We start from the raw sequence: 26,763 nt of genomic DNA, 5'->3' as shown, positions 1-26,763 counted from the left end.
AGCTCCCCTCCCCGGGGGCTGGTCCTCTCCCCCGTGCCCTCGGGGTAGGTGGGGGTCTCACGCGCCCTCCCTCTGCCCGCAGTGCGCCCCGGGCGGCTGCCTGATGGAGCTGTGCATCCAGCTCAGCATCATCATGCTGGGCAAGCAGCTCATCCAGAACAACCTGTTCGAGATCGGCATCCCGTGAGTACCGCCGGCCGGGAGCAGGGAGATCCGGGGCCGGGGCCTGGACCAGGATGGGGTGGGGGCGTGGGGATGCCAGACAGGGAGGCGGTGAGGACGGAGCGGGAGGACCCGGCGGCAGCCGCTCCACCGGGAACAGGGAAGAGGAGGCCGAGGTCGCTGCTCCCCGACTGGCTGAGGTGCAGAGTGCCCACAGGCCCTGCGGTCGGCAGGCGGAGGCCGTGCCTGCTTACCCAGCATCCTTCAGGAACCGTGGCCCGGTCCCTCTTCAGGGCGCCATGGTCTGTCTTCTCTTTCCTCCCTCCCCGAGTCCGCGTGGGCCCGGCCAGGCTCTGGGCACCTTCAGGGCCTCCCTGCCATTTTAGGTGGCCATGGCCCTCCCCGCGCCTCTGCTTCCTGTGACCCCTGCCGCCGGGGACAGTTAGAGAGCTCAGGGTGGGAAATGACGGCTCAGGGACCCGGGAGCGTGGCTTGTGGTGCAGACGCGCGGCCCCCGGAGCCCGCCCTCCCGCGGCCTGACCGCGGCCCGGCCTTGCTTCCAGGAAGATGAAGAAGTTCATCCGCTACCTGCGGCTGAAGCGCCAGAGCCCCGCCGACCACGACGAGCACATGAAGAGGAAGCAGCGCTACGAGGCGGACTTCACGCTGGAGCCGTTCGGGGGCCTCACCCCCGAGTACATGGAGATGAGTGAGCACGGCGGGCGTGGAGGGGGGCGGGTGCCTCCTCACCAGGGACGGCCGCGCTTCCTGCGCTTGGGAGGGAGCCCAGGGGTGGCACGGAACTCTCAGAGGCGGAGCGAGGGACAGACGGAGAGGTCAGGCCAGCACCCGGAGCCTCCCTGACCCCACCCCACCCGCCTCCCTCTGCGCTGGCCACACGGGCCTCCCGCTGTCACCCAGACACAACGGCCACCTGCCCTGTGCGAGCAGTGCCAGGAATGCCCTCCCCCAATCCTGGCATGACTCCCCCGCTTCCTTCCCCCGGGGCTCAGCATCCAGTGTCCACCCCAGAGGGTCTCCCTGACCACAGTGTGAAAGGGGGCAGCCCCTCCCTGCACACGGCTCCCTTCACCCTCTGACGTGATCAGCTCGTCCCGTCCCGTCCCGTCTCTTTCCTAGCGGGCCCCCTGCACCCAGAGCAGGCCCAGGTGGGCGGTGGGCGCTCAGTGCGTACCCACTGAATGCATGGATGGGGGAAGGAGGTCTCAGGGGGCAGTGCCCCCTGGCCACCACAGACAGGTTATTTAAAAGGCGGGTTCCCTGGCCCATCCCGGGTCTGTGCGGGCTGAGACCCGGGGCTGTGGGTTTTTAAAAAAAAAACCCTGGGCAGAGGCCACCAGGCGCCATTCTGCCGCGGTGAGGCGGTGCGGGGCAGGGCGACCTGGGGCGGAGCTCCCTGCTTTATGGCCAGCCTGCCCTGCGCGCCTGTTGGCCCACTGGTCAGTGTAAGTCCTGCCCGGCCTCCCAGGGGTGCAAGGAGCTCCGTGCTGCCGTTGACTCAGAAGGAAAAGAATCTGGAGGCTTGGGATGAAGGGAAACCGTGGTGTGCTTGGAGGACATTCCCTGTTTCCTCCTGGAATAAAATCCAAGCTGAACCAGAGGCAGGTGGGCCCATCCACCCAGCACTGGGTGCGGGAGAGCCTCCCGCCCTCCAGCCCCCCCCCCCCCCGGGGGAGGAGGGGCCGCCTGTGATGGGCTAAGATATGAAATCGTTTCTCAGAGGTTCATTGCTGTGATGGCTGGAGGCTGAGCTCCCTTTTCCCCTGGCTGTGACGAAATTAGATCCTGGGGCAGGCTCCTCCGGCCCACCCAGGGAGCGCCCCCCTCCCCAGTGCCCCACGCCGCTCTGGGAGGCTGGGATTGACTTATGGACCAGCGGGGCCGACAGGCGCAGGGCGGGCTGGCCATAAAGCAGGGAGCTCCGCCCCAGGTCGCCCTGCCCCGCACCGCCTCACCGCCTCACCGCGGCCCGGCAGGGCCCAGCCGCGCTGGCCCAGGGCTTTGTTTGAAAACCCACAGCCCCAGGTCTCGCCCGGCTCAGACCAGGGATGGGCCAGGGAACCCGCGTTTTAAATAACTGTGGTGGTGGCCACGGGGCGCTGCCCTCTGGAGCTCTCTGCAGGAGTCCTCAGACCTTTCCCTCATCCTTCATCCAGGGGGCACCCCACCACACCCCCTGCCTACCTCCCCCTCGAGGCCAGCTCTCTGGGCACCCAGAGCACATGGGACCCCGAACACAGCAAGGAAAGGCCCAACCTAGAATGTTGTGTCTCCACCCCTAACCCCGCCCCCATTCCTGGCCCAAGGGAACCCACAGCCTCAGCCTCAGCAGCCAGTGGCCCGCAGGCTGAGCTTATCCTGGTCCCCGTCACCCCCAGAGCCTATAGACCCCCCAGCGTACGGCCCAGGGGCCACATGGAGCCCCCACCCACTGTGCTCAGGGCAGTGGCCACACTCAGCTGCCCAGGCACACCGTGACGTCCTGTCACCTCCTGTGTGCCACCTGCACCGAGTGCCAGGGCCGGGTTTTGTGGTGCATGCAGTTCCTGAACCTTTTCCTGTCCCCTCCAGGAAGCCACAGAGGGGGCCTGTCTGTGATGAGGATGAGGAGGGAGAGGGAGGGGTCTGAGGCAGGGCGACATCACCCTGCACACTGGTCCCTGCCCGGCTCCCCGAGGCCCGATGGGAGGGGTGACGAGGGCTTTTGGAGACACCGGCAGGCCCCCCACGTGCAGGAACGTCTGGACGATGGGAGCTTAGGGGCCCACGAAGGTCCTTCTAGCCCAGGCACAGTGGCCAAGCCTGGGCCCTGGTACTCATGGGGCATTTTCCCCCGTTATTGGTTATTGATTTCTCTTTTTTACTTTTCAATTACACTTTACATTCAATGTAATATTGTATTATTTCTGAAGATTAAACATGTGGTAGATGAGGACTTATGGACCAGCTGGGCCCATGGTTCAAGGCTCACACTCCCTGGTCACCTTCTTCCTCGGGAGGCAGAACCCCAGTGGTCAGCTCCCGGGGCTCCTGGGGCGGGGGCACCCCCTCCCCTGTGGGAGGCTGATGGCTCCCTGTCTCGGCAGTCATCCAGTTTGGCTTCGTCACCTTGTTCGTGGCCTCCTTCCCCCTCGCCCCGCTGTTCGCGCTGCTGAACAACATCATCGAGATCCGCCTGGATGCCAAGAAGTTCGTCACCGAGCTGCGCCGGCCGGTGGCCGTCCGGGCCAAAGACATCGGTGAGCGGCCGGGGGGCGGGTGTGAGCGAGCACCTGCTGGGTTTGGGGAAGGGAACCCGCTCTGCCCAAGCGAGAGCCAGGGCGGGCAAAGGGGGACCGGGCGCGGGGTCCCCGGGGGCTGCTCACTGCACCTTGCCTGGATGGAGACTCAGAGTCTCGGGGTGGGGATGATGCACAACCCGAAGGCTCCTCCTCTCCCACCCCCGAGGCTAGGGGGCTGACAGAGCGAGCGGGGGCCTCCAGAGCCGCACCCCTGTGCGAGGAGCGTGGCCTCCAGAAGCTTACGCTGCACCAGGTGGCAGGTGGGCCCATGGTTCAAGGCTCACACTCCGGACAGGCCCTGGGAAACCCAGACCCCGGGCCCAGCGGGCCCAGCGGCAGGACAGGGAAGAGCGTGGCCTCCTGTCACTCTTCCTTATGATTCTCGGGTGCCCGCGGGCCCCAGGCCGGTGTTTGCTTTGGCGCCCTTTGCTTGGCAAAGCCCTGGCCGCCCCCTGCAGCACATCCTAAAAGCTGCCAACGCACCAGGGGGAGAGGAGCTGGGCAGCCTTGGCTGCCGCTCCATGGGGGGAGGAGGGGAGGGGGGCGCGGCGGCCGTGGCTCCCACCGTGAGCAAGGCCTGGAGCGGGGCTCTGGGCTCGGGGAGGTTGGCTCTGTTTCTCTCTGGTTCTCGCGGATCACCGCTCACTTCCTGGTTCCTGTATGGTTGGGTGAAGGCATAATCTGCCTCCTTTCACGGGTTTATTTATGGGCTGCTTCGCCGTAACCTTTTCCTGAAGAGGCTTTTGTGTTCCTCCTGTGATCCGTGCAGGGCCCCGGGGGGACAGAGGGCCCCATGGCCCCTGTGACCTGCACCCACGGGGGGGGGGGGGGGTGGCGGAGAATGGGGGGGACTGGGGAAGCTCTGCCACCAAGGCACAGCGCCTCCGTCGCCCTGCCTGGGCACGGAGCAGGGGCGTGGCCCGGGGCTGCAGGGGACCCAGCCCTGCGCGTGGGAACCGGCCTCTGCTTCCCAGCCCTGACCTCTGCCACCAGATTAACCCGCTTCCGGCTCTCGGCCTCCTTCGGCGGAGCCTCCGGGAACAAACTCCTGCCGGCGTTCAGCTCCGGGCGCTGCGTGTGGTCACGGGTGACTGAGCAGCCCTGGCCTGTTCCTGGAAATGGGGCTTAGCACCTGGGGTGGCGGAGGCGCCTCGGAGAAGGCAGCTCCCCCTCCGAAGGAAGCCCAGAGCGTTTTCCCAAGAGCCTGGTCCCTGGCTCCTGGGGATCCGCAGAGCCGCGGTTCTCACCACAGAGCTCGGCCACGCACCCGGGGAGAGGCAAGACGCCAAGACAGGCTGCTCAGGCCCTGGTCTTGCACTTTTTAAGCAGGGCCCCACGATTCCGGTGTGGGGGTCACTCAGAGGCCCACTGGCCCCACGTGAATTCGCTATGGCACCTGTAAGACAGGCTTGGCTCCCAGCTTTGGGGATCGCCCTGCTGGCCCACCCGTTCCCCACTGTCCCCAGCCCGCCATGGGCCCGTTTCCTGGTGCTGAGCTCAGCTGCCTCCCGAGGGAGCCCCCTACCCAGCGGCAGCACCCTTCCCCTGCTACCTGTGCCCAGCACCCCAGCACCCCAGCACCCCAGCTAGGAGGTCACAAACTCAGGCCCCACCACGGGGGGTGGGGGGTGCGCATAAATGGGTGACAGCACCCTCAGGGTGCTGACATGGCCGAGGAGCGATGCAAAGGGCCGTGTTCACAAAGGGAACCACCCCAGCTTGTGTCTGGATTCGGTCAGCCCTCCCAGGCCCAGCTCAGGGACCGCTGACCGGAGGAGGGCCAGCAGCAGGGGGCGCTGTCACAGGATCCTCGCACACCGGCCTCGGGCGCCGCCTCCAAGCCCATGGTTTCTAGCTTCTGGGGCCACACAGACCTGGAATCACGTCTCTGCAGACCACCAACATGCACCCCCAAAATCGGAACCCAGGGGGCGCCCGGGTGCTCACTGCTCTCCTGCCCCAAAGCAGCCTCTGCCCTGCACAGAGAAACCCCACCCACCACATTCCTCCCTGATGACTGGCACACTCGCAGGCCCCTCCCGCCCTTTCTGAGAAGTGCTGGTGGTTGCTGGAATCAGATCTGGTTCAGCGACAGGGCTCCTGGCCCAAGGGGACTGGGTTAGGGTCAGGCAGGAGGCACGGGGCCCCTTCCCGGGAGTCGCAGCATCGAGACCCTAACAGGCAGGGCCGGCTCTGGGCCCCCAGACAAGGCCCTTCCTTCCTTCCTGGGCCCGGCTGCCAGGGAGGCCCGTGGCGGATCCCCTGCTTCTCAGGGTCCTTCTCCCCTGCGTTCCGGTGCCACTGGAAATGGTCATGACACCCAGACGTGACCCAGGGCTGCTGGTTTGCTCTTTGACCCCTGCACTACCTCTGGCTTGTCCCTACATAGAGGGACAGAGGAAAGAGCTGCATAACAGTTCTGGGCTTGGCCTTGCGTTACCGTGCCGTGGGCTCTTCTGGGCAAGAGCTACACCCGACTTGAATCTTGGTGGTTCTAGAAAAAACAAAAATAAAAAGGTGTCGTCCAGCCAGCCAGTGGGTGAACAGGCTCCCGGGGGCTCGCTCAGGATGCCTGAGGGACCGGCTGGTTTGAAGCACTCGTGTAGGAGTTAGGATTTGCTCACAAGCAGCGGGTGAGCCTGCAGGGGCCCAGGCTCTGGGGTCAGCGGGTGCCTCTCTGGGCCCGACAGCAGGGTCCCTGAGGCCAGCCGCGGGGGCTCCCTAACGCTGTGCTTCTGCCCCCCCAGGAATCTGGTACAACATCCTCCGAGGCATCGGGAAGCTTGCCGTCATCATCAACGTAAGTGACAGCGGGCGGGAGGGCCAAGGAAGGCCCTGGCTGAGCTGCCTGGCCGCCCATCGCACCCCTCCCAGCCCCTCCCAGGGAGCTGGGCACCCTCTGCTTTCAGCCTGGGCGGGGCCGCGGCTGCAGCAGCGTCTCCTCTTTAGCAGTGGCCCTTGGTCATGCTGAGATGTTGTAGTGAGAATCACCAATTCTCCTCAGCCTTTTCCTGCGGCCTTGAGCAAAATGCTCCACCATGCCCACCTTGACCCCTAAGTCCACTCTCCCTAGTGTCCTGAGGATGAACAAGACAGAGACAGAGACTGAGAGACATTGAAAGAGAGAGAGTCCCCTTAGGCAATTTTTTTGCTCTCCTTTTTTTTTTTTTTTTTTTTAATCTATTGATTTTCTACAGAGAGGAATAGAGAGGGATTGAGAGTTAGAAACATCGGCGAGAGAGATTCATCGACCAGCTGCCTCTTGCACACCCCCTATTGGGGATGTGCCCGCAATCAAGGTACATGCCCTAGACCGGAATCGAACCTGGGACTTTTCAGTCTGCAGGCCAACGCTCTATCCATTGAGCCAAACCCGTTTTGGCTTTTTTTTTTTTTTTTTTTTTTTTTTTTAAGTGACTGGCCAGTGTGGCTCAGTTGCTTGAGTATCATCCTGTGCACTGACAAGTTGCTGGTTCAATTCCCAAGCAGAGCACAGGCCTGGGTTGCAGGCTCCATCCCTAGTAGGGCGTGTGCAGAAGGTGGCCAATAGATGTTTCTCTAAACCTCTTCCTCTCCTTCTCTCTCTCAAAATCAATTTTTTAAATAAAATAAAATAAAAATAAAAAAAAAACCCACGCGGCACAAGGATTGTACAGTGAGTGTTGTTAGTCCTGTGTAACCAGAAGAAAAATGGGAGCACAGAGAGGTTAGGTGACTTGCCCAAGGCCGCACAGCGAGTAAGAGGCTGCCAGCATTCATCCCATGGGGTGAATGTGTCCCCAGCTCCTTGGGCTGCCGGAGGGACTGGCAGGAATGCCCCCCAACCCTTCATTTGTTCGCTCGGCATTTGGTCACGTTACTAACTCGTGGGCAGGGTGCCCCACGATCAGGCCCAGCGCCGTGGGTCTTGTGCTCACCCTGCTGTTCCCCCCAGGCCTTCGTCATCTCCTTCACGTCTGACTTCATCCCCCGCCTGGTGTACCTGTACATGTACAGCCAGACCGGGACCATGCATGGCTTCGTCAACCACACGCTCTCCTCCTTCAACGTCAGCGACTTCCAGGAGGGCACGGCCCCCAACGACCCCCTGGACCTGGGCTACGAGGTGCAGATCTGCAGGTACTGCCACCCGTCCCGTCCCCCACCCCCTACCCCCCGCCCTCCCCGTGAAGAGCCCGGTTTCTGGGAGAACCTGGTTCAAGCCAGGATTCTTCCAGGAGCAAATTCCAGGACAGCTCCATGGTACTCTGAGAAATAACAGATCCCTTTGCCCTTTTAACTAAGAAGTCCAGAGCAGCTTCAGGCATGGCTGGATCCAGGTGCTGCCGTGTGCCATCAGGGCCACTCAGGTGCTGCCTCCCAGCTCTGTTTCCTCCACGCTGGCCTGGTTTTTCTGGCAGACAGGGAGGTCCCCCAGCGGCTCCTGCTCTGTACCCTTCGGCCCAGCAGTCCCAGGGGCAAGAATGTTTCCTACCCAGGAGTCAGCAGTCCCGGGCCCGAGTCTCTTGGACTCTGCAGGTGCCGCCGATGGCGCGGCAGCAGCAGACACGCCCAGCCGGCGAGTGATCAGTGAGCAGCGGCACGGTGCCCTGCGGGCTCTCTGTCAGGGAGGGGGCCGTGTTTCACCATACACACACAGGTGGGCACATCCACCTGGGAAAGGCAGAGGATGACCCGCTCCGACCCTCTGCCCGTCCTACCGCAGGCGGGTGCCCCAGGTGCCGGGCGGGCAGGGCCGGAGCCCCAGCCTCCGGCTCGTCAGGAGCACCAGTACCTTTGTGTCATTTGAACGCTCATGCCAAGAACACGCTCAGGCTTGACCTGCCTGTCTAAACTGACGTTCAGAGGAAGGACAGTTCCGAAGAAAGAGGGCAGGGAGGTGTGTGGCCATTTCATTAGGAATCCCCTCAGGGGGTGTCCGTGCTGGTGTCTGTAGGGTCCGCCTCGGGTGTTAGGACCAGGAAGCAGGTCACGGGCATTGGTTAAGGACGCAGCTCCCCACCCCGTGCATTCGTTCGGGTGTCCTGCTCACATGGGGGCGGGGGGGGGCCCAGGGAGACGGGGAGGGGGGGCCCCGTTATGTGAAGGGTCTTGTTGCTTTTACCCCGGTGGACGTGGGAGGCTGTGGGCCAGACCGATGCACTCCCCAGAATTCGCTGTCAGCCAGGTTCACCCCATCCTTTGGCCATGATCATGGGCTGCAGGTGTGGTGAGCTCCATGCCTCCGCTGGCCGCGCCCGTGACAACCCACTTCCTGGAGGAGCTGGCTGTGGGAGGGGCGGCACCGAGCCCAGCCTGGGGCGGTGGGGGTGAGAGGCGGCAGAGCCGAGAGCTGCGAGGCTGGTGGCTATCACTTATTCCTGTTCTAGAACAGGCCTTGTCTCATGCAATGCCACAGCCACCCCCAGAGAGGACATGAATACTGTGATTCTGCCCAGGGGAGCTAGCAGGTGGCTAAGGAGAGCCACACACAAGAAAAAACATAAGATCATCCCTGATAGAGGTCAGTGCAGGTGGAGGCAGCTGGGCATATCTGTCTGTGGGCTTTGAGGGATGCATAGGAGTTTGCCAGGTGCCCCAAACACATGTCCCAGTCTCCCGATGCAGCAGGCCTTGAGCATGGAAAGGAGGACACGTGTGTGTGTGTGTGTGTGGCTTCTGATGCTGGGAGAACACGGGCTGCCTGTTCCCAGCGGAGTTCACGTTGGGCAACTCCCGTGCCGCTCAGCAGCTGGCACCAGACTGCGGGTTCCCAGCCCGATCCTACCCCCAGGGTTGGCAGCTTAGCCCTCCCATCCAGCTCACTCCAGAGATAGAGCTCTGCGGGTTGTGTTCCTGGGCTGGGGCCTGGCCCGTGGTAGCTGCTCAATGCATGCGCATGATGTGAGTAAGTGAGGGGAAGCCAGCCAGCGGCCCAGAGAGGCCCGGGGGTCGCGCAGGGACACACAGCAAGGCAGTGGCTGGGTTGGGGACCAGGCCGGGCCTGCTGTGCCCACTGAGCTGGGCGCCGGCCCTCCTCTGCTCCCCCCCTGGACCTCAGCTTTTCAGGGACCAGCACGGGGCACACCTGGGGCCCCCTCGCCCGGAAACTGTGGGCATGTTTTCTGAGAGTATTTCCAATGCAGAGGGGTGTCAGGCCATGAAGCCCAAGCACCCCCGGATTTCAGGGAGCAGTTGGGTGGGCCTGGGGGGAGGCAGGACCTCGGTCCTCGCCCTGGGCATCTCTGGGCCTGTGTGAAAGAGGAAGGGGATGGAGAGGCCTGAAGCTCGGGAGGTGCCCATCAACCTGCTTGGCAGAGTGGGGGGCAGACACTAAGTAAAGATCGTAGGCGCCAAAGGAGGGACAGAGGCAGGCTGGGGTAAGGGTGTGAGGCGCTGGTCTCTCTGAGCAGGAAGTCATTAGGCTACTTCTAAACTTGATAACTGGAAAGGAGGGGTGGACTGTCTTAGGCAGAGATAAGAGGCAACAGCCCAGAGGCCGTGGCTGGAAGACAGCGCAGTGCCCTTGGGCACTGGGGCCACTGCCAGGCAGGCCCCCACCACGCCACCTGTGTATGTAACCCCCTCCACAGGCCACGCTGAGAAAAACATGTAGTTCTTTCCCATAGTTTCCTCTGCAAAGGCTGGGCAGGTGGTTTTCAAACTGGGTGTCACAGACCCAGCCTGAGCTTTGTGGACAGCAGGTGTGGGCTGAGGTGGGGGGGTCGGGGGGCCAGGCCTAAGGACCCCCACCCACTTCAGCGAAGGAAGGCCCGCTTGCTTGGTTTGATCTCCCGGGGTTTAGGTGGGACTTCTTCTGGAGAAAGGCTTTCTTTCACCAGATGGTCCCAGAGCTCTCTTCTGCGGGCCCCCAGCTGGGCCTCCAGGGACCCTTAGCTGGGGTCCTCACTTCCACCAAGCCCCTCGGCCCTGCCAGCCCTCCCACGTGGAGAGACTCCCTGTCGCCTGGGCGGCGGGCTGCCCCTGCCGAGGCTCCGGCATCAGGGGCCTCCCGGCGCTGGCGGAACCCCAGGGTCCTCTCGCAGCCCCCGATTCCCGCCCGCCTCTGCAGGTACAAAGACTACCGGGAGCCCCCGTGGTCGGAGAACAAGTACGACATCTCCAAGGACTTCTGGGCCGTCCTGGCGGCGCGGCTGGCCTTCGTCATCGTCTTCCAGGTGCGCCTTCCAGGGGCCCCGGGTCCGGGAGCGGGAGGGCCCGCGTCAGGCAGGGTCAGGGCAGCAGGCGGGCCCCCGGAGGCATCCGTCAGCCTCCCGTCCTTCTGTGCGCTGAGTTCATCGTGTGAATTGCTTCAAAGCCCTGACACTTGTCTTACTTGGTGATGCGTGACCCGGCGGATCACGTTGGAAGCCTCCCAGCCAAGGAATTCGGAAGCCTCCAGAGGCGTTTCCTAGTTAACGGAGCTCAGATTCTCCGAGCAGGCCGGCTGCCCTGGCCGGTGGCTCGGTCGGCTAGAGCGTCATCCCACTACCCCGAGGTGGTGGATCGATCCCCAGTCAGGGCACGTACAGGTGTTCAACCAATGAATGATGAGCAAGTGGAACAACCAGTTGGTGTTTCTCTCTCCCTCTTTCTTTCTCTCTCTCTCTCTCTGAAAAAACAATCACTATAACATTTTTAAAAGAAGGCTGGCCAACATGTCGGGAGTGGCTGCTGGCAGGTTCCCTCCCTCAGTTATACCTTCCAGGAAACCGAGGCCCAGGAGCTCCAAGCTGGTGCCCACGGCCACGGGCAGGGGCGGGGCAGGGGGCGGCGCTGCCAGGTGGGCAGAGGCGGGGAGCCTTCTCCGGGGTCCTTCTTCCCACGCCCACGCGGTAACTGTCCTTCCAGAACCTGGTCATGTTCATGAGCGACTTCGTGGACTGGGTCATCCCGGACATCCCCAAGGACATCAGCCAGCAGATCCACAAGGAGAAGGTGCTGATGGTGGAGCTGTTCATGAGGGAGGAGCAGGGCAAGCAGCAGCTGCTGGACACATGGATGGAGCGGGGCCCCAAGAAGGACGAGGCCTGCAGCAACCACAGCCCCCAGGACGGCCCTGACGGCGGCCCCAACGGCCCTGACGGCGGCCCCAGCGGTGGCGGCCCCGACGGCGGCCCCAATGGCCGCCCAGACGGCGGCCCTGGTGGCCCCAATGGCCCCAACGGCCCCGAGAACCCCGGGGGCGCCCTGTAGCCGCCCCAGCGCCCCTCCAACGGGCACCTCTCCCGGGCAGGCAGCCCACCCCCACCAGGTCGGGTGGCTCCTGTGTTTGCAGCAAACCTCGAAGACCACCTTCTGATAAGACGATGTTTTTTAAAATCTTTTCTTCTGGGGTTGTTTCTCTTTTTGTTTTTCCCTTGTTTTTGCACAAAACCATTCTGCAGGGAATTTTTTATCCTTACTCTCGGAGTTCATCAGAACGGTCGCTGGGACAGGGCGGCGCCCGCGGCAGAGGCGGCCTTGGCGGGGTCTCCCCCGCGGCGGCGGCCATGAGCAGAAGTCATTACCTCCTGTGATCCCCCTGGCACCCTGACAGGCGGGCATGGCCTCCGAGGCCCTGGGTGCCGCGTGGAGGGGGAGCAGAGACGCGGGCAAGGACTGAGCCATTGGAGACCAGTTCCCCGAGACCTCGCCTGCCTCTCGGTCAGGAGAGCGAGCCCGTCCCCATCCCCTTTTCTGTCGGTTCGGAAGCAGGCACTCTGGTCGGGAGCGGTGGCCTGGTCATGTCGGCCACAGGGCGTGGGAGCGTCCAGCTTGCTCCTGAGAGCCAACGGGGGCAGGTCCCGCCGGGAGCCACACCTGCCCCCCTCCCCACCCCTCCCCACCCCCACGCCGGGAGCTGGCCTCGCAGCTGCCCCCTTTCCTTGTGGGCAAAGACCAGCGACAGGACACCAGGCAGTGAGCGGTCACCCAGAGGCATCTGGGGGCCACAGTGGTTTCAGGGAGTCCCACGGCTCCCAAGGTTCGGCCACGGCTTCAGGCTATTTATTGAGGGTCTGTTACTTTTTTTTTCTCTTGTTTTTCTTTTTTCTTTTTTTTTTCTTTTTGTTCTCTTTATCGATTCTACGGTGGATTTGAGGGTTGTTTTGTTTTTTCTCCTGTAGCTCAGAGGTGGAAGGACTTTCTTTCTTTTACTAGTTAACCAAATACCATCGAGAGGAATTTAAACTACTGTTGCTACCAAAGATTTTTATTGATAAAGGCCTCTATTTTGGTAACACTTCTCTATATTTCTACTCACAGGAACGTTCCTGTTGGACAGTTAGGATTTTCAGAGCGTGGGCACGCAGGTCTTGTGGGTGACGGGGGGTCCACGTCTCGAGCGCCCAGAGAAACGCGGGAGGGGAGGCCATACACAGTGCTTGCCTCGACCTCGGGGCTGAGTCCCCCGTGTGCTGAAACCGTGCCGTCGGATGCTTCTGTGTTCTCATGTACAGCAAGTTGTTTGAAATAGGGGTTTTGTATATGACCATTGTATTAAAAACGAGGTGATTACCAAAATCCTCTCGTGGGAACCTTGTCTTTGTTAAGTGAGTGTGCACAGACCCGGAGGGCCGTGGCGAGATGCGCTCCCGAATCCATGTGTGTGCGTGACACCTTCCTCACGGGACACTGTTCGGTGGCATCTGCCCAGGAAGCCCCCCGGGCTCTGCCCCGTGTCCCGAGCCCCAGGGCTGAGCTGAAAGTCCGGGAGGGACTTGGGGGCATCCGTCGTGTTTGGTGAGACACATGGAGAGCTGTTCCTGAGACCTCCCCACTGGGTGTGTGCGTGTGCACGTGTGTGTTTGTGCATGTCTGCGTCTGTGTGTGCAGGGATGTGTGTAGCATGTTCATGTGTGCTTGCGTGATTGTGCCTGTGCGGGAGCATGTGTGTGCATTCGTGTGTGCAGGGGCTTGTGTGTGCACATGTGTGGGTATGTGTTTATATGTGCGTGTGTCTGTGTGCAGGGGCTTATGTGTGTATGTGTGTTTATATGTGTTTATATGTCCTTGTGTCTTGTGTGTGCACGCGTGTGTGTTGGGATGGGAGTTGTCACACCTTCCCAGCAGCCTCATCCATGAGCCCAAAATCCTGACCGTTCATCCCACCCAACAAGAGAATTTGGGATTTCATGGAGCTAAACCTTCCCGCCAACCTTTTGGGGACTAACCTAGAGTCACCAGTGTTTTCATGTGGGTGAGGGGGGACACCTGCTTTTAAATCACCACTGAGGATCACCATCATATCGTGGAAAAAGGGGCATTTGTACATCAAACTTCAGGGGGCAGCCCACCCTGTCAGGGGACCTCCCCTCAGGAGCCACTCAGGCAGCCAGGTCCCCACACCTCCAGAGCCTTCCCTGCCAGCCGCAGGCCTCGAGCGCCATCTGGTGCTCAGGTGCCTCCATGCAAACCGCAAGTCCCTTGTCCTGGTTACTCAGGGTCAAGAAAGGCCTTCTGAAGCTTTGGCACCGCATTCTAAGTCCCAAACGGAGGCAGCACCAGGGCCCCCCTCCTAGGTCCTCCCTGAAGCCGAGGCTCATGGTGGGACCTGCCCCACTTGTTCAGAGCAGGGTGTAGGTGCCAAGATCACAAGGCTCCTTAGCACCTAAGCCAAGACCTCAAGGAGGCTGGCACTCAGGCCCGACAGACATTCACTCATGCCCCGTCCACAAAGAGAGCCCTGGGCAAAGCAGACCGCCCCTGCACCCCGGGGGATGGCTTCCTGCAGGGGGCGCCATCTGCTGAACCAGAAATGAACACCAAACCACAATAGCTTCAGAGGAAGAAAAGGCTGCTGGTGAACATACAACGGAGGGTACCACGGACAGACTGAGTTGGTCGGAGAGGTCCCTGGGGAGCTGAGCAATGAGGAGCCAAAACGTAAAACCCTGGAGAGGAAGGCAGGACAGTCCAAGCAGCAGGAACAGCCAGTGCAAAGGTCCTGAGGCAGCGGTGTGCTGGGCTAACTCTAGGTGCGGCAAGGACCGTGTGGCTAGAGCGAGGGGCACGGGAGGCCACCAGAACCAACGCACGCAGTGAGGACTGTGAGTTTGGTGCGAAGTGCCATGGCAAAGTTCTAACCAGGGCAGTTGCAGGATCTGATTCGCAGCTTAGTCTTGGCAGCTGTGGAGCGGGAGGCCCGAGAGGAGAGAGCTGCAGGAGTTGAGGTAAGCGATGATAGGCCTGAACAGGTGGGAGAAGTGGTGGAGAAGGAGCAGCAATGTCGGAAAGACTCGCCATCTCGCAGGGGGAGGATTCCGTGGAGACCAGCTGGCCGGCCGGTGCCATTACTTCACAGCGGGCACAAGGAGGCCCAGAGAGGGCCGTAGCCCTGTGGTGGTCACACAGCAGGCTGCACAGCCGTCTTTCACACCCAGGCCCTGTGGACCTAGGGCCGAGCACTTCTGCTGCTGGCCCCTGGATGGTGGGGTGGGAATGGGCAGGTGTCCGTCCCCCGGCATCTGATGTGGGGTTTCTGGCCGCCCTCCCCAGAGGGTGGAGGCTGGTGTGAGCTGCCCCACAGCTTCCATGAGACAGGGTCAGAATGAGTTGCTATCTGAGTGAATTTAATTTAGGAACACCAGTTAAATCCACATAAAAATCCAGGCTTGCTATTTTCTTGAAAATTCTCCCCCGCTGATGACATGGCCCCGTTTTTCACCGTGTCGCCTCTCGGGTGTGGCTGGGGCCGGTGTCCTTCTTCAGATGATGCCGGTCCTCTCCACCACCTCTGTCCACCTCCCACCCTCCCAAACGTGCCCGCCCACAGCCCACAGCAGCAGCTGAGACTGTGGCTGCTGGAGCCACCGCCTTTCTAGACGAGCCCCAGGGCAGGTCCTTTTCCTGCGATGCAGAACCAGCTGTGAGGGTCGCTGGAACAGAGCCTGGCCAAGGTGTATGCTGGGATACAGCTGTCCTCACCCCAGGGCTGGACTCAGAGCCAGGTACCCGCCTCCCCACCTCCCACACATTCACCTGCAGCCTCCCAGGGGCCATGTACGTGCTCTCTAAAATGAGCACAGGTGTTGGGTGCCTCCACGCTTGGGCAGCACTCATTTACCATCCACATGGTTCTGGAGGAGCCACAGCCAAGTGGGAAAGTGATGACCCTGCAAGGAACAGACCCAGTAGGAGCAGGGGTCCAGGGCCGGGCACAGAGAAGGCACCAGAAAGTGCCAAATAAGTGAATGGATGATGGGTGGCTGGGATGATGGATGGATGGATGGATGGATGGATGGATGGGTAAGTGGATGGGTGAACAGATGGGTGAATGGGTGCATGGATGGGTAGCTAGGAGGATGGATTGATGGATGGATGAGTGAATGGGTGGATAAGTGGATGAATGGGTGCATGGATGGGTGGCTGAGAAGATGGATGGATGGATAGATGAGTGGTTATAGGTAGACAAACAGTGAATGGATACATAGATGGCAGGCAAATAGACTGACAACTGAGCTTTTCTGCCTTTGAGCTGCACAGACCTTGGAATCAACTGGCAGGGCTGTTGGTGGAGGAGTCAGGGGTTAGGTGGGAGGTAGGCGATGCCTCTGGCCACAGACAGGCCCACAGCCTCTGGCAGAGGAGCTGACCCCTGGAACACTGGCTTGGGTAGCACAGGGCTCCCAGCCAGGTTTGCCCAGAGGGGCTGGTGTGAGCAACCGGGCCAGGATCCAGGGATGCACCTGGGGGAAAGGCAGCTGTGAAACTGAAGCCAGACTTCTCGGCTCTGCCGATATTTATTTACTGTGACCCATTCTCCTGCCCCCTTCTCTTCACTCCCCTACCCCATGCGCCCTCTCTCCCCACACCTTTTTATGGACGTGGAACACAGAAAACTGCCCATACCTTAAGTGTCTAGTCAACTTCCACAAAACCACACACCTCTGTGGCCAGGACTCAGCCGCATAATGTCACGGCACCTCAAAAGCCTCCCTTGGTGCTCCCTTCCGGTCACCCAGCTGTAACCAGAGTCCTGACTCCCTGTTCTGACTTCCGGCCGCGTTAACGCTGATCCCCGGATTTGTTTATAGTGGCTGCTGCCCTCTGCTGGCTGCCTGTGGGAGCACCACTTTGGGAGGAAAGGAGCCTGCCCATGGGCCAGGGCTGGTTTTCTGTCTGCTGTTGAGACAAATTACCACAAATGTAGTGGCTTCAAACAACAGGTTTATTAACTTCTAGTTTCCTAGATGAGACATCTGACACAGGTCTCACTGGGCTAAAACCAAGGTTTCGGCAGGGCCAGACCCGTCCCATAATCTTCAAGCCAGTGTTGGCAGGGGGTCCTTCTCACACTGCCATCTCTCTAGTTAGACTGCATCAAAGGATACCATCGGCAGAGCTAAATGGCCATTCACCAAATGGGAGGCCATGTTTGCACCTCCTATATCTGATGTGGGACTCATATCTGGGACATACGATCCACTCTCTTCATTGATGTTTCCCTCTCTCTCCCCCTCTCGCTTTCTCTCTGAAATCAATAAAAATGCATTAACCATCACGGCACCATCTGTCTGCGGAATATTCCCAAATTCACATCGCTGCCTAGATCTCTGTCCCAAACCCTCTTCCTGTACATCCCACTGTCAGGTCAACATGTCTAATAGGTCCTTCCCCAAACCCATCCACCTCCCCAGGTCAGTCAATGCTCAAGCACCCTCAGTTCCTCTTGTTTATGTCCACCCCAAAATCTGAAGAGGGCCTCACCCCTCCCACCCCTGCAATGCACTCAGTCCAGGGACTCTCCTCCCTCATCAGGATTAGTGCAGAGTTCCGTGGCTTCTACTCGAGGGTAGAACGATTCCTTAAAAATATTACGCAGAGCCCGGCTGGCGTTGCTCGGTGGGTTCAAGCATTGTCCCTCTATGCCAAGGTTGTGAGTTCGATCCCTGGTCAGGAGTCAACCAAGGAATACATAAATGAGTAAAACAGCAAATCAACGTCCCCTCTCTCTTTAAAATCAATAAATTAAAAAGGTTTTAAACATATTAGTTCATAGCAGCATTATTCATAATAGCCAAAAGGTGGGGACAACTGGGATGTCCATCAGCTGATGACTGGTGAACAGATGTGGTCCGTCCGTCCGTACGTGGAAGACTTAAACAGGAACCAACACGGATGCCTGCCCCAACATGGATGAACCTTGAAGACATTCTGTTCAATGAAAAGGAAGCAGGCTCCAGAGGCCGCGCGGTGCGTGGTTCCAGTTGTATGAAGTGCCCAGAGTACACAAATCCAGAGACAGAAAGTAAATTAGCAGCTGCCAGGGGCTGAGGAGAGGTGGAGGGAAGGAAGTGGCTGCTAATGGGTGGCAGGTTCCTACTTGGGGCGATGAAAATGTTCTAAAATTAGCTAATGGAAAGGGTTGGACAGTCTTATGAATAGACTAAAAAAACAGCGAATTGTAAACTTTTAAAAGGGTAAGTGGTATGGAGTTATCTCTCATCACACACACACACACACACACACACTGAGTGGCCAGATTATTATGATCTCTGAACGCATAATAACCTGGCCACTCAGTGTACATCTCTTGAGTACCTCATTTATTTGATATCAAAGATACTGTAGATCGTGCACCTGATCAGTTTTCCCCTTTGCACTGGCTGATAGAAAGCTCAGGGCAAATAGGTGAGCTGATCTCTAGCAAAAGTCTAGAATACTTTTGGTACCCATTTGAGATACAAATACACTGAGTGCCCAGATTATTATGCGTTCAGAGATCATAATAATCTGGCCACTCGATGTATATTCTTTTCTTTTTTCTTTTTCTTTTTTTTTTTTTTTTTATGTAACTCAAATTCCTTTGCTTCTCACACACTCTGCAAGGGCTCCATCTCGGCAGAAAAGACGATCCTTAGGGCCCTCTCCCTGACCTCCCCTTGCCTTCCCTCAGCCCCCCATCCCCACCCCCACCCCTGCTCCAGACCTGTTGGTCTCCCTGGGGCTCCTGGAACCTGGCCATCCCCTGTGCCTCAACTGGCTCTGCCCCGTCCCCCTCCACCCCTGCCCCCTCCCCGCCCCTCACCACCACCCCCAACCCCCCACCCGCAGCTTTGACCTTCTGCACTTGCTTATCTGCGTTTTGTAAACTAGGGTACTAATGACTAAGCTCTAGCAGGCAGGGACTTCCCGAATTTGGCCCCAGCACCTATTGCCTGGCACACAGTAGGCGCTCAATAAAGGCCTAAAAAGCATTCAAAACATCAATGACTGCAACTTTAAAAATCAAATATCCATTAAAGCTAACCGCCTAAATAAACCTCTGAGTAATCTTTTCCGCACACAGGTGCCCAGGGGGCACTAAAGGACATGCACCATCACCAATGTCAATAAATAAATGAATTTATCATCAGCACCTGTACTGCCACATTCCACAGGAAACGCAGGCCCGCCCTCCCGCCCACAACCCGGGTCTCGGCAGTTCCAAGGCCATAGGTTTCCATCAGGAGGGAGAAGGTCTGAAGGGCGCAGGCGCAGAGGCCGCCCCAGCCCGCGCCCGTACCCTGCCTGGGGCGCCCTCTGGAGGCGGCGGCGCGTCTCCCAGGCGGAAACGGCTACAGACGGGTCCCGGGCGCATGCGTGAGTCCCGCAGTTCTCGCGAGGCTCTAGAGTTCTCGCGAGACCCCTAGAAGGCCCTATGTGGACTTCCGGTGTCGGGGTCGAAGCGCGGGGTTTGTGAAGAGGGACCCCGAGCGGCCCGAGTCCCCCGGGCGCAGGCCGGCGGGCGGGCGGGCCGGCGGGCGGCGGACCGAGACTGGGGGCGGCGAGCCGGAGCGGAGGACGCGCGCGGTGGGCCGGGTTCGGGCCACGCCCGCCCAGCGGCCGCCACCATGGACCAGTTCCTGGTGCTGCTGCACTCGGTGTCCACCGGCCTGACGAGCGGCGAGCTGACCGAGCTCAAGTTCCTGTGCCAAGGCCGCATAAGCAAGAGGAAGCTGGAGCGCGTGCAGAGCGGCGTGGACCTCTTCACCGTGCTGCTCGAGCAGAACGAGCTGGACAGCGAGCACACCGAGCTGCTGCGCGAGCTGCTCGTGTCCCTGCGGCGCCAAGACCTGCTGCGGCTCCTGGACGACTACGAGGCGGGCGCGGCGGGGCGGGCGGCGCCGGAGGAGCAAGGTGGGCGCGGGCCGGGGCTGGGGGCCGGGAGGCGGAGCGGGTCTGCCGGGCGTCTAACGGTTCCCAGCTTTGAGTTTGCGTGGGTTTTCCCTAAAAGCCCCTGGAACACCGGTGACACGTGGGAGGACCAACGCTCAGAACAGTGAACTCACCCTAGGCTGCAGGGCATGGACACTCAGCCCCCCAAGTTCAGTGTTTCTGGGGCAGAGCCCGGCTCCGTTGCTCAATAAGTGAGAAAATACCCGGAAGGAAATAGGCGTTGCTAACCTCCTCCGGGTGGGAAAGGGTCGCGGGAGCCCGTGCTGCTGCCCGCACTTGCCTTCTGCCTGTCAAGTCCGTTCTGCAGTGGTTCCTGCCCCGCTCTCAGGCACCCCCTCCGCCACCCGCACCCGTGGCTTGCAGAGGCCTCCGAGAGTAAAAGTGAAACCCAACTTCAGGGTTTCTCAGCCACGCCATAATTCTAAAACCAGGCGGGGGCAGGGTGGAAGTGCTCGGAGGGCACCCCTCAGGGGCTTCAGGCTGTGACCTGAAGTGGGTTATCCTGTCCCTGAACCCAAAAAGGATATTAAGAGTGACTCCGTGGGTATCACTCCATAAGCCCTGGTGCTTATTATTGGTGGCAAGCTGACAGCACAGCTCTGCCTAAAAGGAGATAGATTTATACATATATACAGGTGCACACACAGTACTTGACAGACAAACCGGGACATGGGAAAACTATATCTTCAAGTATTTTCAATGGAAGAGGTGTGTGTGTGTGTGTGTGTGTGTTGATGTTGGAGGAAAGTGCACTAGAAGGTGAGCAGGTGTGAGGGTTGATAAGGGGTGATTCTTTGTTACTCCTTTGTAGAAGACTAGAGGACTGGTGTATGAAATTTGTGGAGAGGTGGGGTCCCCTCTCAGCCCGGCCTGCACCCTCTCCATTCTGGGACTGCTGGCTCCTAACCACACACCTGCCTGCTTGATCTCCCCTAACCGCCCTCCCCTACCAGCCTGATCACCCCTAACTGCCTCTGCCTCAGCCCCTACCACTATGACTTTGTCCAGAAGGAGGACCAGAGGACTGGACATCTTCCAGTCAGCCTGGTCTAATTAGCATATTACCTTTTATTAGTATAGATGAAGTGGCCTAATGCGTCAGACTGTCAGGGTTTTGCGACTTGGCTCTGCCCTGGTCTGGCTGTCTGACCTCAGGAAACTGACTGGCCTTCTCTGTGCTCGGTTTCCTCATCTGTACAACGGCCGTAGTGTCTCTGGTTTGTAGCTGGAGATGGGAATTTGCAGGAACATTTTGTCCTCTGGCCTCTCTCCCCATCCCAGAACAGCCTTCTGTGGTCTAGACTCTAGAGTACCCGGCTGGTTGATCTCAGCAGTAGCGTCAGCACTTGAGGACATGGTAGCCGGGGACTGAAGGCTGGTGGTCAGTCTGGGGCTGCCATACAAATCCCCACAAATTCGGTGGCTTAAAGCAGCCGAGCTTGATTCTCTCACAGTAGGCAGCCAGAGTCCAAAGCCAAGGTGCCTCGGGGCTGTGCTCCCTCCGCGGGCTGTGGGGGTAGTCCTTCCTGCCTCATCCTGCTCCTTGAGTCTCTGCCTCCATGGTTACACGGCCTCCTCTGTGTGTGTCCTATCAGGACACACATCACCGGATTTAGGGCCACCTGCATAATCGAGGATGTCCTCATCTCGAGATCCTCAACTTAATTACATCTGCCAAGACCCTTTTCTAATTAAGTTAACATTTGTGGTTCCAGGGAGCTGACACGGATGTATCCTTTTAGAGGCCATGGTTCAGGATGGGATGAGGCGTGGCCCCATTTCCTTCCTTCTGAGCACCTCCCAGCCCTCTCTTCAGTGTCCCCTGTCCTAAACAGATAGTGCTGCCACAGCCCATCCCAGCCACCAAGGCTTCAGCAGGCCACACCTCCATGTTTTGGGGTGGCATTGGTTGGGGTGGAATTAGAAGTCATTGGTGGTCTTTCTGTGACCTTCAGCCCCTCTGCTACCAGGTGACTTCAGCTTTGCAAGAGGACCTCTGAGGTGGTGCCTGTTCGGTGCTCAGAAGTGAAGTGATCGCACAGTCAGCTCCTCGCTCAGTCCTGCTGAAGGTGTGGGGGCTCAGGCCGGGGCTCACAGAAGGACTCTGCTTCCTGTGAATCCACAGTTCTGGTGTATCCAGCACTTGGGTCAGCACAGAGAAGCCGCCCCAAACCTCTGGTCAGTCGTTTTGTTCTTTCTTTCCCTAGACCTTTGTGCAGCGTTTGACATCATATGTGATCACGTGGGGAAGGACTGGAGAAGACTGGCTCGTCAGCTTAAAGTGTCTGACAGCAAGATCGATGCCATCGAGGTGAAGTACCCCCGGAACCTGACCGAGCAGGTGAGGGAGGCGCTGAGAGTCTGGAAGAGCGCCGCAGGGGAGGGAGCGGCCGTGCCCCACCTCGTGGGGGCGCTCAGGGCCTGCCGGCTCAACCTGGTGGCAGACCTCATCGAGGAGGACCAGCAGGCCCGCAGCCTCCAGCGCGAGGACGAGAGTGGGAGCGGCACTGTGTCCCCCATGTCCTGGGAGTTGGACGCATCCAGCACGAAAGCCTCCTCCTGACCCCGCTGCTCTTCTCCAGGGACCCCTCCACCGAGCCTGCCCGGGGCTTCCGCGCGCCTGCGCTGTGAAAACCTCGCAGTGAGCCAGGACAAGGGACCCCAGCGCTCGCTCGCCCGGCCACAAGCATCTCCACCAAAGCGCTGACAGCACACGCTGTGTGCCAGGTGGAGCTTTGGGCCTTTACCCGTTCATCCATTCATTCTTCCTGATCACCCTGTGAAAGGGAGTCTGGACTCCATTGAGTTCCTGCAGAGAGATTTTGGAACCGTACCAACACATAGAAGGAATCTAACAGCGGTTGTTACTTCACCATTCTCCGGAGGGAGCGAGGGAAGGAGCTCAGAATTAAGGCTCACTGGACGGAACTGGGGTTGGAGCCAGCAGAGCTGGGGTTGGAGGCAGTGTGCCAGCTCAGAGCCACTCTGCTCATCCTCCGCGCACGCCCCCAATGAGGCTATCCGTGCAGACGGCGTGGGCAAGAAGCACCCCTGCTCCAGCCTCAGCCCCAGCCCCTGCGGGAGCTGTCTCCTCAGAGGTGGTGCCTGTTCGGTGCTCAGAAGTGAAGTGATCGCACAGTCAGCTCTACACTCAGTCCTGCTGGAAGTGTGGGGGCTCAAAGCCTGGAACTCATGGAAGCACTCTGATTCCTGTGAATCCACAGTTACTAATGTATCAAAATCACTGTTTTTCTGGTAACAGAATTGGCAAGGAAAGGGATCCTGTGGGAACCCATAATTTTAAAAAGCAATCTTCCTATCTCTACAGTAATCCTACTAAGCAAAGGCTTTATAGCAGAAATCTCCCTATTACAGGTAATTTTCCATTTCTATCGATTTTATATCACATATTCTCAAGAGTCCCATCTCAGCCAATCATGGTCTCTCTCGAAGCTCATCCTGTGAGTGGCCACATTTCCTCACAGTTGCCCCACCTCTGAATAGGGGATTGTCCCCCTCAGGAAACGGGGGTCTGTGGAGGGCAGCGTTCACTGCTTGGGCCCTGCCTACCTCCAAGAGGTACCCGGGTGCCAAGTGGTGTACCTAGTCTGGGCCTTCCAGCTGTCACCTTGGACCAGCCACGTGTGGTGGGATGTCACGCATGCTGCCTCACTCTGGCTGCTGAGGACCTCGCCACTGCCCCCGACCCAGCCTTTGAGCCCCCACACCTTCAGCAGATACTTCCTGTGCCAGGAGCTGGGACCACAGCAGCACACAGGACAGAACTGGCCCTACTCTCTTCACCCGAAAGCCTGCCCGGAGCACAGGTGTTCACTAGCCCATTCCAGGTCTGGGTGCTGCCAAGGAGCTGAGCTGGTTTCAGGCCCACACAGCCTGGCCCGGCCCTGTGTTAATGCTGCACACCCCCACCCACCAGCACACCCTCTGCAAGCCTCCAGGCCAGGCCCAGTTCTGTGGACAGCAGGCGTCATCACTGTCAACAAATGTGAGTGGCTCCCGAATGGGTAGATTTGGGAATTGAGTTTTCTGGGCAGTGTGTCCGTATTTCTCACCCAGAGATAGGTTTTAGAGGTTCTGCCATTCCTACGGTTTGTGGTGTCCTCTGCTGAAACGGGGAAGTGTGGAGCAGTTGGCAGCAGCCAACCTCTCCCACATCCCAGCCTTCCATCATGCCAGGTGCTCCAATAGAGGCTGTGACGGGAGAAAGAAATGGGCTCAGTCCTCAGCTCTGCTACCAGCTTGCTCCAGTGGCCCATCACCCAGTGAGGCACTGACATCCCAGGACTCCTGTCCCCGTGGTGAGGGAGAAGGAGTCCTAGCCACACGTCACCCCCTGTGTGATCTAACTGCACTCAGCGCTGGGATCTTGAGTTGTCAAACTCGGAAAAGGTGATGGGTGGCAAAATGCTTCCAAATGATGTTGCTGGGCTGTGTGTGCCACCAGGTCAGAGCCATAGAGTGGGATGAGCTTGCAAGAGAATCTGGCCCCTGAGATGAGGCTTCGAGCCAGATAGAAGCATGCACGCGGTCGGGGGCTAACAAGGGACTGCCACCGAGCCTGGCGGTGAGACTCGGTCGAATAGGACACGCAGCCTGTCCTTGAGATGCACAGTGTCCCCCCGTTTTGTAAAACAAGGAAACAAAACATACACACACAGCTTGTACAAAGCACAGATGGGCACAAGAAGTGACATGTTACACAGCAAGCATCTGGGAACGGTTACTTCCTAATGACAGGGTTACTGTATTTGGGTGTTTTCCACATTTTCTTTGATGTGTGGGGTAACCTGGACTATTTGATGGGGTATTCTGTCCCTGGAGAGCATGTGGCTCGAGTCTGACCCAGATGGTGAAAGCTGCCTCCAGGCAGAACATTCTGGGTCTTTCTGTAGCCTCTCCTGGAACAGACAGGACTGATGTCCAATCAGAGCCACCCACCCTAAGGAAGGAGCGGCTACAATTTTTAGCCAGGGAGTTCTCATAGCAACCCATGTACCTTATTTTTTGCAATCATGAAATTGTATGTTTCTAATAAAGGTGTAGACAAGTCAACTTGAAAGCTGAAGTGAGGGGCATGTTTTGCTCTCTCCACCCTTTTCCCCTGAAAAAGAGGGAGGCCAGTGTGTGTCCCAGACTTCGGGCCAATCAAGGCGAATTGGATCAAGTGTCTCTGGGAACAAAGGGTCCATGCCCTGGTCTGCCGCCCCTCCTGAGTGCTCTGGCTTCACACGCTCTCTCCCCTTCACACCACAGCCTCTCCTGCTCTGGACACACGGAGCTCCGTCAGTCACCTCACCTCCAAAGTCACCAGGCCCTCATCCACTGTTTCCTCCCACCCACTGGCCTCCGTCCTCGCTGCATCTTCCCAGCGCTTGCTGAGGTTGCAGTTGTTCAGTCACGCTCGGCCTCCAGGCATTGACTTCTGACCATTCTCCGTGAAATGCTCCCGGTTTCCTCCTTCCGCTGCCCGCTCCTGCACGCCATCTCCCAGCACCACTTCACAGCCTTGGTCTCACTGTCCCAGCTCCCTGGTTCCTCCCAGGTCTTTTTCTAAAACACCAAACACATTGTTTGCTGCCAGGGGTGACACCTTTTGTCATGCAAGAGATATTCCCAGGCTCTGGGGATTAGGACTTGGGCACCTGGGTGACACACATTTGGCCAGCCACAAAACTCAAACTCAACATCTTCCCTCCCCAGCCCCCCATTCCTGGCCAGTGCCTAAGGTGCAGACCCAGGACTTCCTGTCTAGGACCACCTGTCCCTGTATCACAGCACCAGCTCCTCTAGCCCAGACTACCTCACAAGCATTTTCTGCTGCCCCGCCCCCCGTGAGCCTCATCTCTAGAAAGCTCAGGCTCTTCTTCCTGCCCTCCCTCCCCTTCTAACCCACCCCCCAACTGCAGAGCTCTCAATGTATTCTTTTTATTTTAACATTTTTTTATTGATCTTGAGAAAGAAACATCCATGTAAGAAAGAAACGCCAAGTAGCTGCCTCCAGCATGCCTATCCCCACCCCCCACCCCCAGCCCCCGGCAGGGGATCAAGCCCCCATCCCGGGCATGTGCCCTGACCAGGAATGGAACCAACAACCCTTCAGTGCACAGGGTGACGCCCAACCATCTGAGCCACACTGGCCAGGGCCCAGAAGGTATTTTTAGAGCTGCAAGCTCGCCACACATTTTTTTGTTTTGTGTTGTTATTTCCATGATAACTATTCTGAGTCATCCCCCAGAACGCTTTCTAGCCACAGGGTTGCTGTGTGCATTGTGTCTGGCTCTGGACAGCCAAGCATGCTGGGGACGCATGTGCTCATGAGAAATGCCCAGTCTCCCTCCGTCTGGAGGTACAAAGGCAGAACTTGTCTCTCACAGGGAAAATTTGCAATGGAAATCCATTTTTCATCAAAGAGGCCCTCAGTGTTTGAGTCTGACTAAATTAAGACACAGGCCAGAGGCACACGTGTGTACCCCCCACATTGCCACCAAGGCACAGAGGCTGACTCAGTGGGTGAGTGGGGTCCTCACTGAGTGGGAGCCGCGTGATGTGTGGGTGCAGGCCGCCTGGTTGGGCTGAAGGAAAAGCCACGGGCCGTTTGTGTCACCCCACACACCCAGGAGTACAAGGACTCCCCCTCTCCCAAACCTGATGACGAGGTAGACAAGGTGACCGCTCTGTCCCACCAAACCTCACCTGCTGCTCCGCGGCACAGCTGCTGGGAGATGTCAGAGTTTGGGGAATGGAGAGTGGCCTTGTTTGCTCAGCACTGTGAGCATCCTCGGTGACGTTTAAACATGGTTGAAAAGGTTACGTTTTGTGTCTTTTTTACAGCAATTAGAAAGTCATTCTTCATGTTAAATTACTAACCACTTAATTACGCTACTGGTCTACATTGTGTCCGCTTTGTAGGCATCCCTCTAATTTGTCCTTTTATTGATCTGTAGTTTCTGAGAGCTGGAAGCAGAAGCCTCCATCTGGCCTTCTGTTTGTATGGATCACAGTAACATCATTACATGTAAAGCCTTGCTTGTCACTGAGTCTGGGCCAGTGTCAGTGCTTCCAGCGGGGTTCCCGGCTGGAGGAACCGGCTCCCAGGACGCCCAGGCCCCTCAGGACCAACGCTAATCAGCAGCATCATGATGCCAGGAGCGGTGCCTAG

At 58.8% G+C, this 26,763-nt stretch overlaps 3 protein-coding genes across 3 annotated transcripts in view; 2 read left to right on the top strand and 1 right to left on the bottom strand.

Annotated features, from left to right (window-relative positions):
- ANO1 (anoctamin 1) overlaps nt 1-13,894 on the top strand; it is a 122,790-nt gene extending 108,896 nt beyond the window's left edge. Inside the window, exons 21-27 of the mRNA XM_084894610.1 lie at nt 83-183; nt 726-871; nt 3,270-3,422; nt 6,212-6,264; nt 7,399-7,583; nt 10,516-10,621; nt 11,295-13,894. Coding sequence (XP_084750736.1) covers nt 83-183; nt 726-871; nt 3,270-3,422; nt 6,212-6,264; nt 7,399-7,583; nt 10,516-10,621; nt 11,295-11,639 — 1,089 coding nt within the window. The 3' untranslated portion in view covers nt 11,640-13,894. The remainder of the gene's footprint in view (nt 1-82; nt 184-725; nt 872-3,269; nt 3,423-6,211; nt 6,265-7,398; nt 7,584-10,515; nt 10,622-11,294) is intronic.
- LOC311627872 (uncharacterized protein) overlaps nt 1-26,763 on the bottom strand; it is a 389,410-nt gene that overhangs the window by 193,026 nt on the left and 169,621 nt on the right. The gene's annotated exons all lie outside the window — the stretch shown is intronic.
- On the top strand, nt 19,031-24,663 carry FADD (Fas associated via death domain). The gene is made up of 2 exons (XM_084894598.1): nt 19,031-19,544; nt 21,791-24,663. The coding sequence occupies exons 1-2, from the start codon at nt 19,259-19,261 to the stop codon at nt 22,144-22,146; spliced, it is 642 nt and encodes a 213-aa protein (XP_084750724.1). The 5' UTR covers nt 19,031-19,258; the 3' UTR covers nt 22,147-24,663.

Source organism: Pipistrellus hanaki, assembly GCF_964339955.1.
Source record: "Pipistrellus hanaki genome assembly, chromosome: 9".
Lineage (NCBI taxonomy): Eukaryota > Metazoa > Chordata > Mammalia > Chiroptera > Vespertilionidae > Pipistrellus > Pipistrellus hanaki.
Note: the sequence above shows the minus strand (reverse complement) of the source record. Positions and strands in the feature narration are given on the sequence as shown.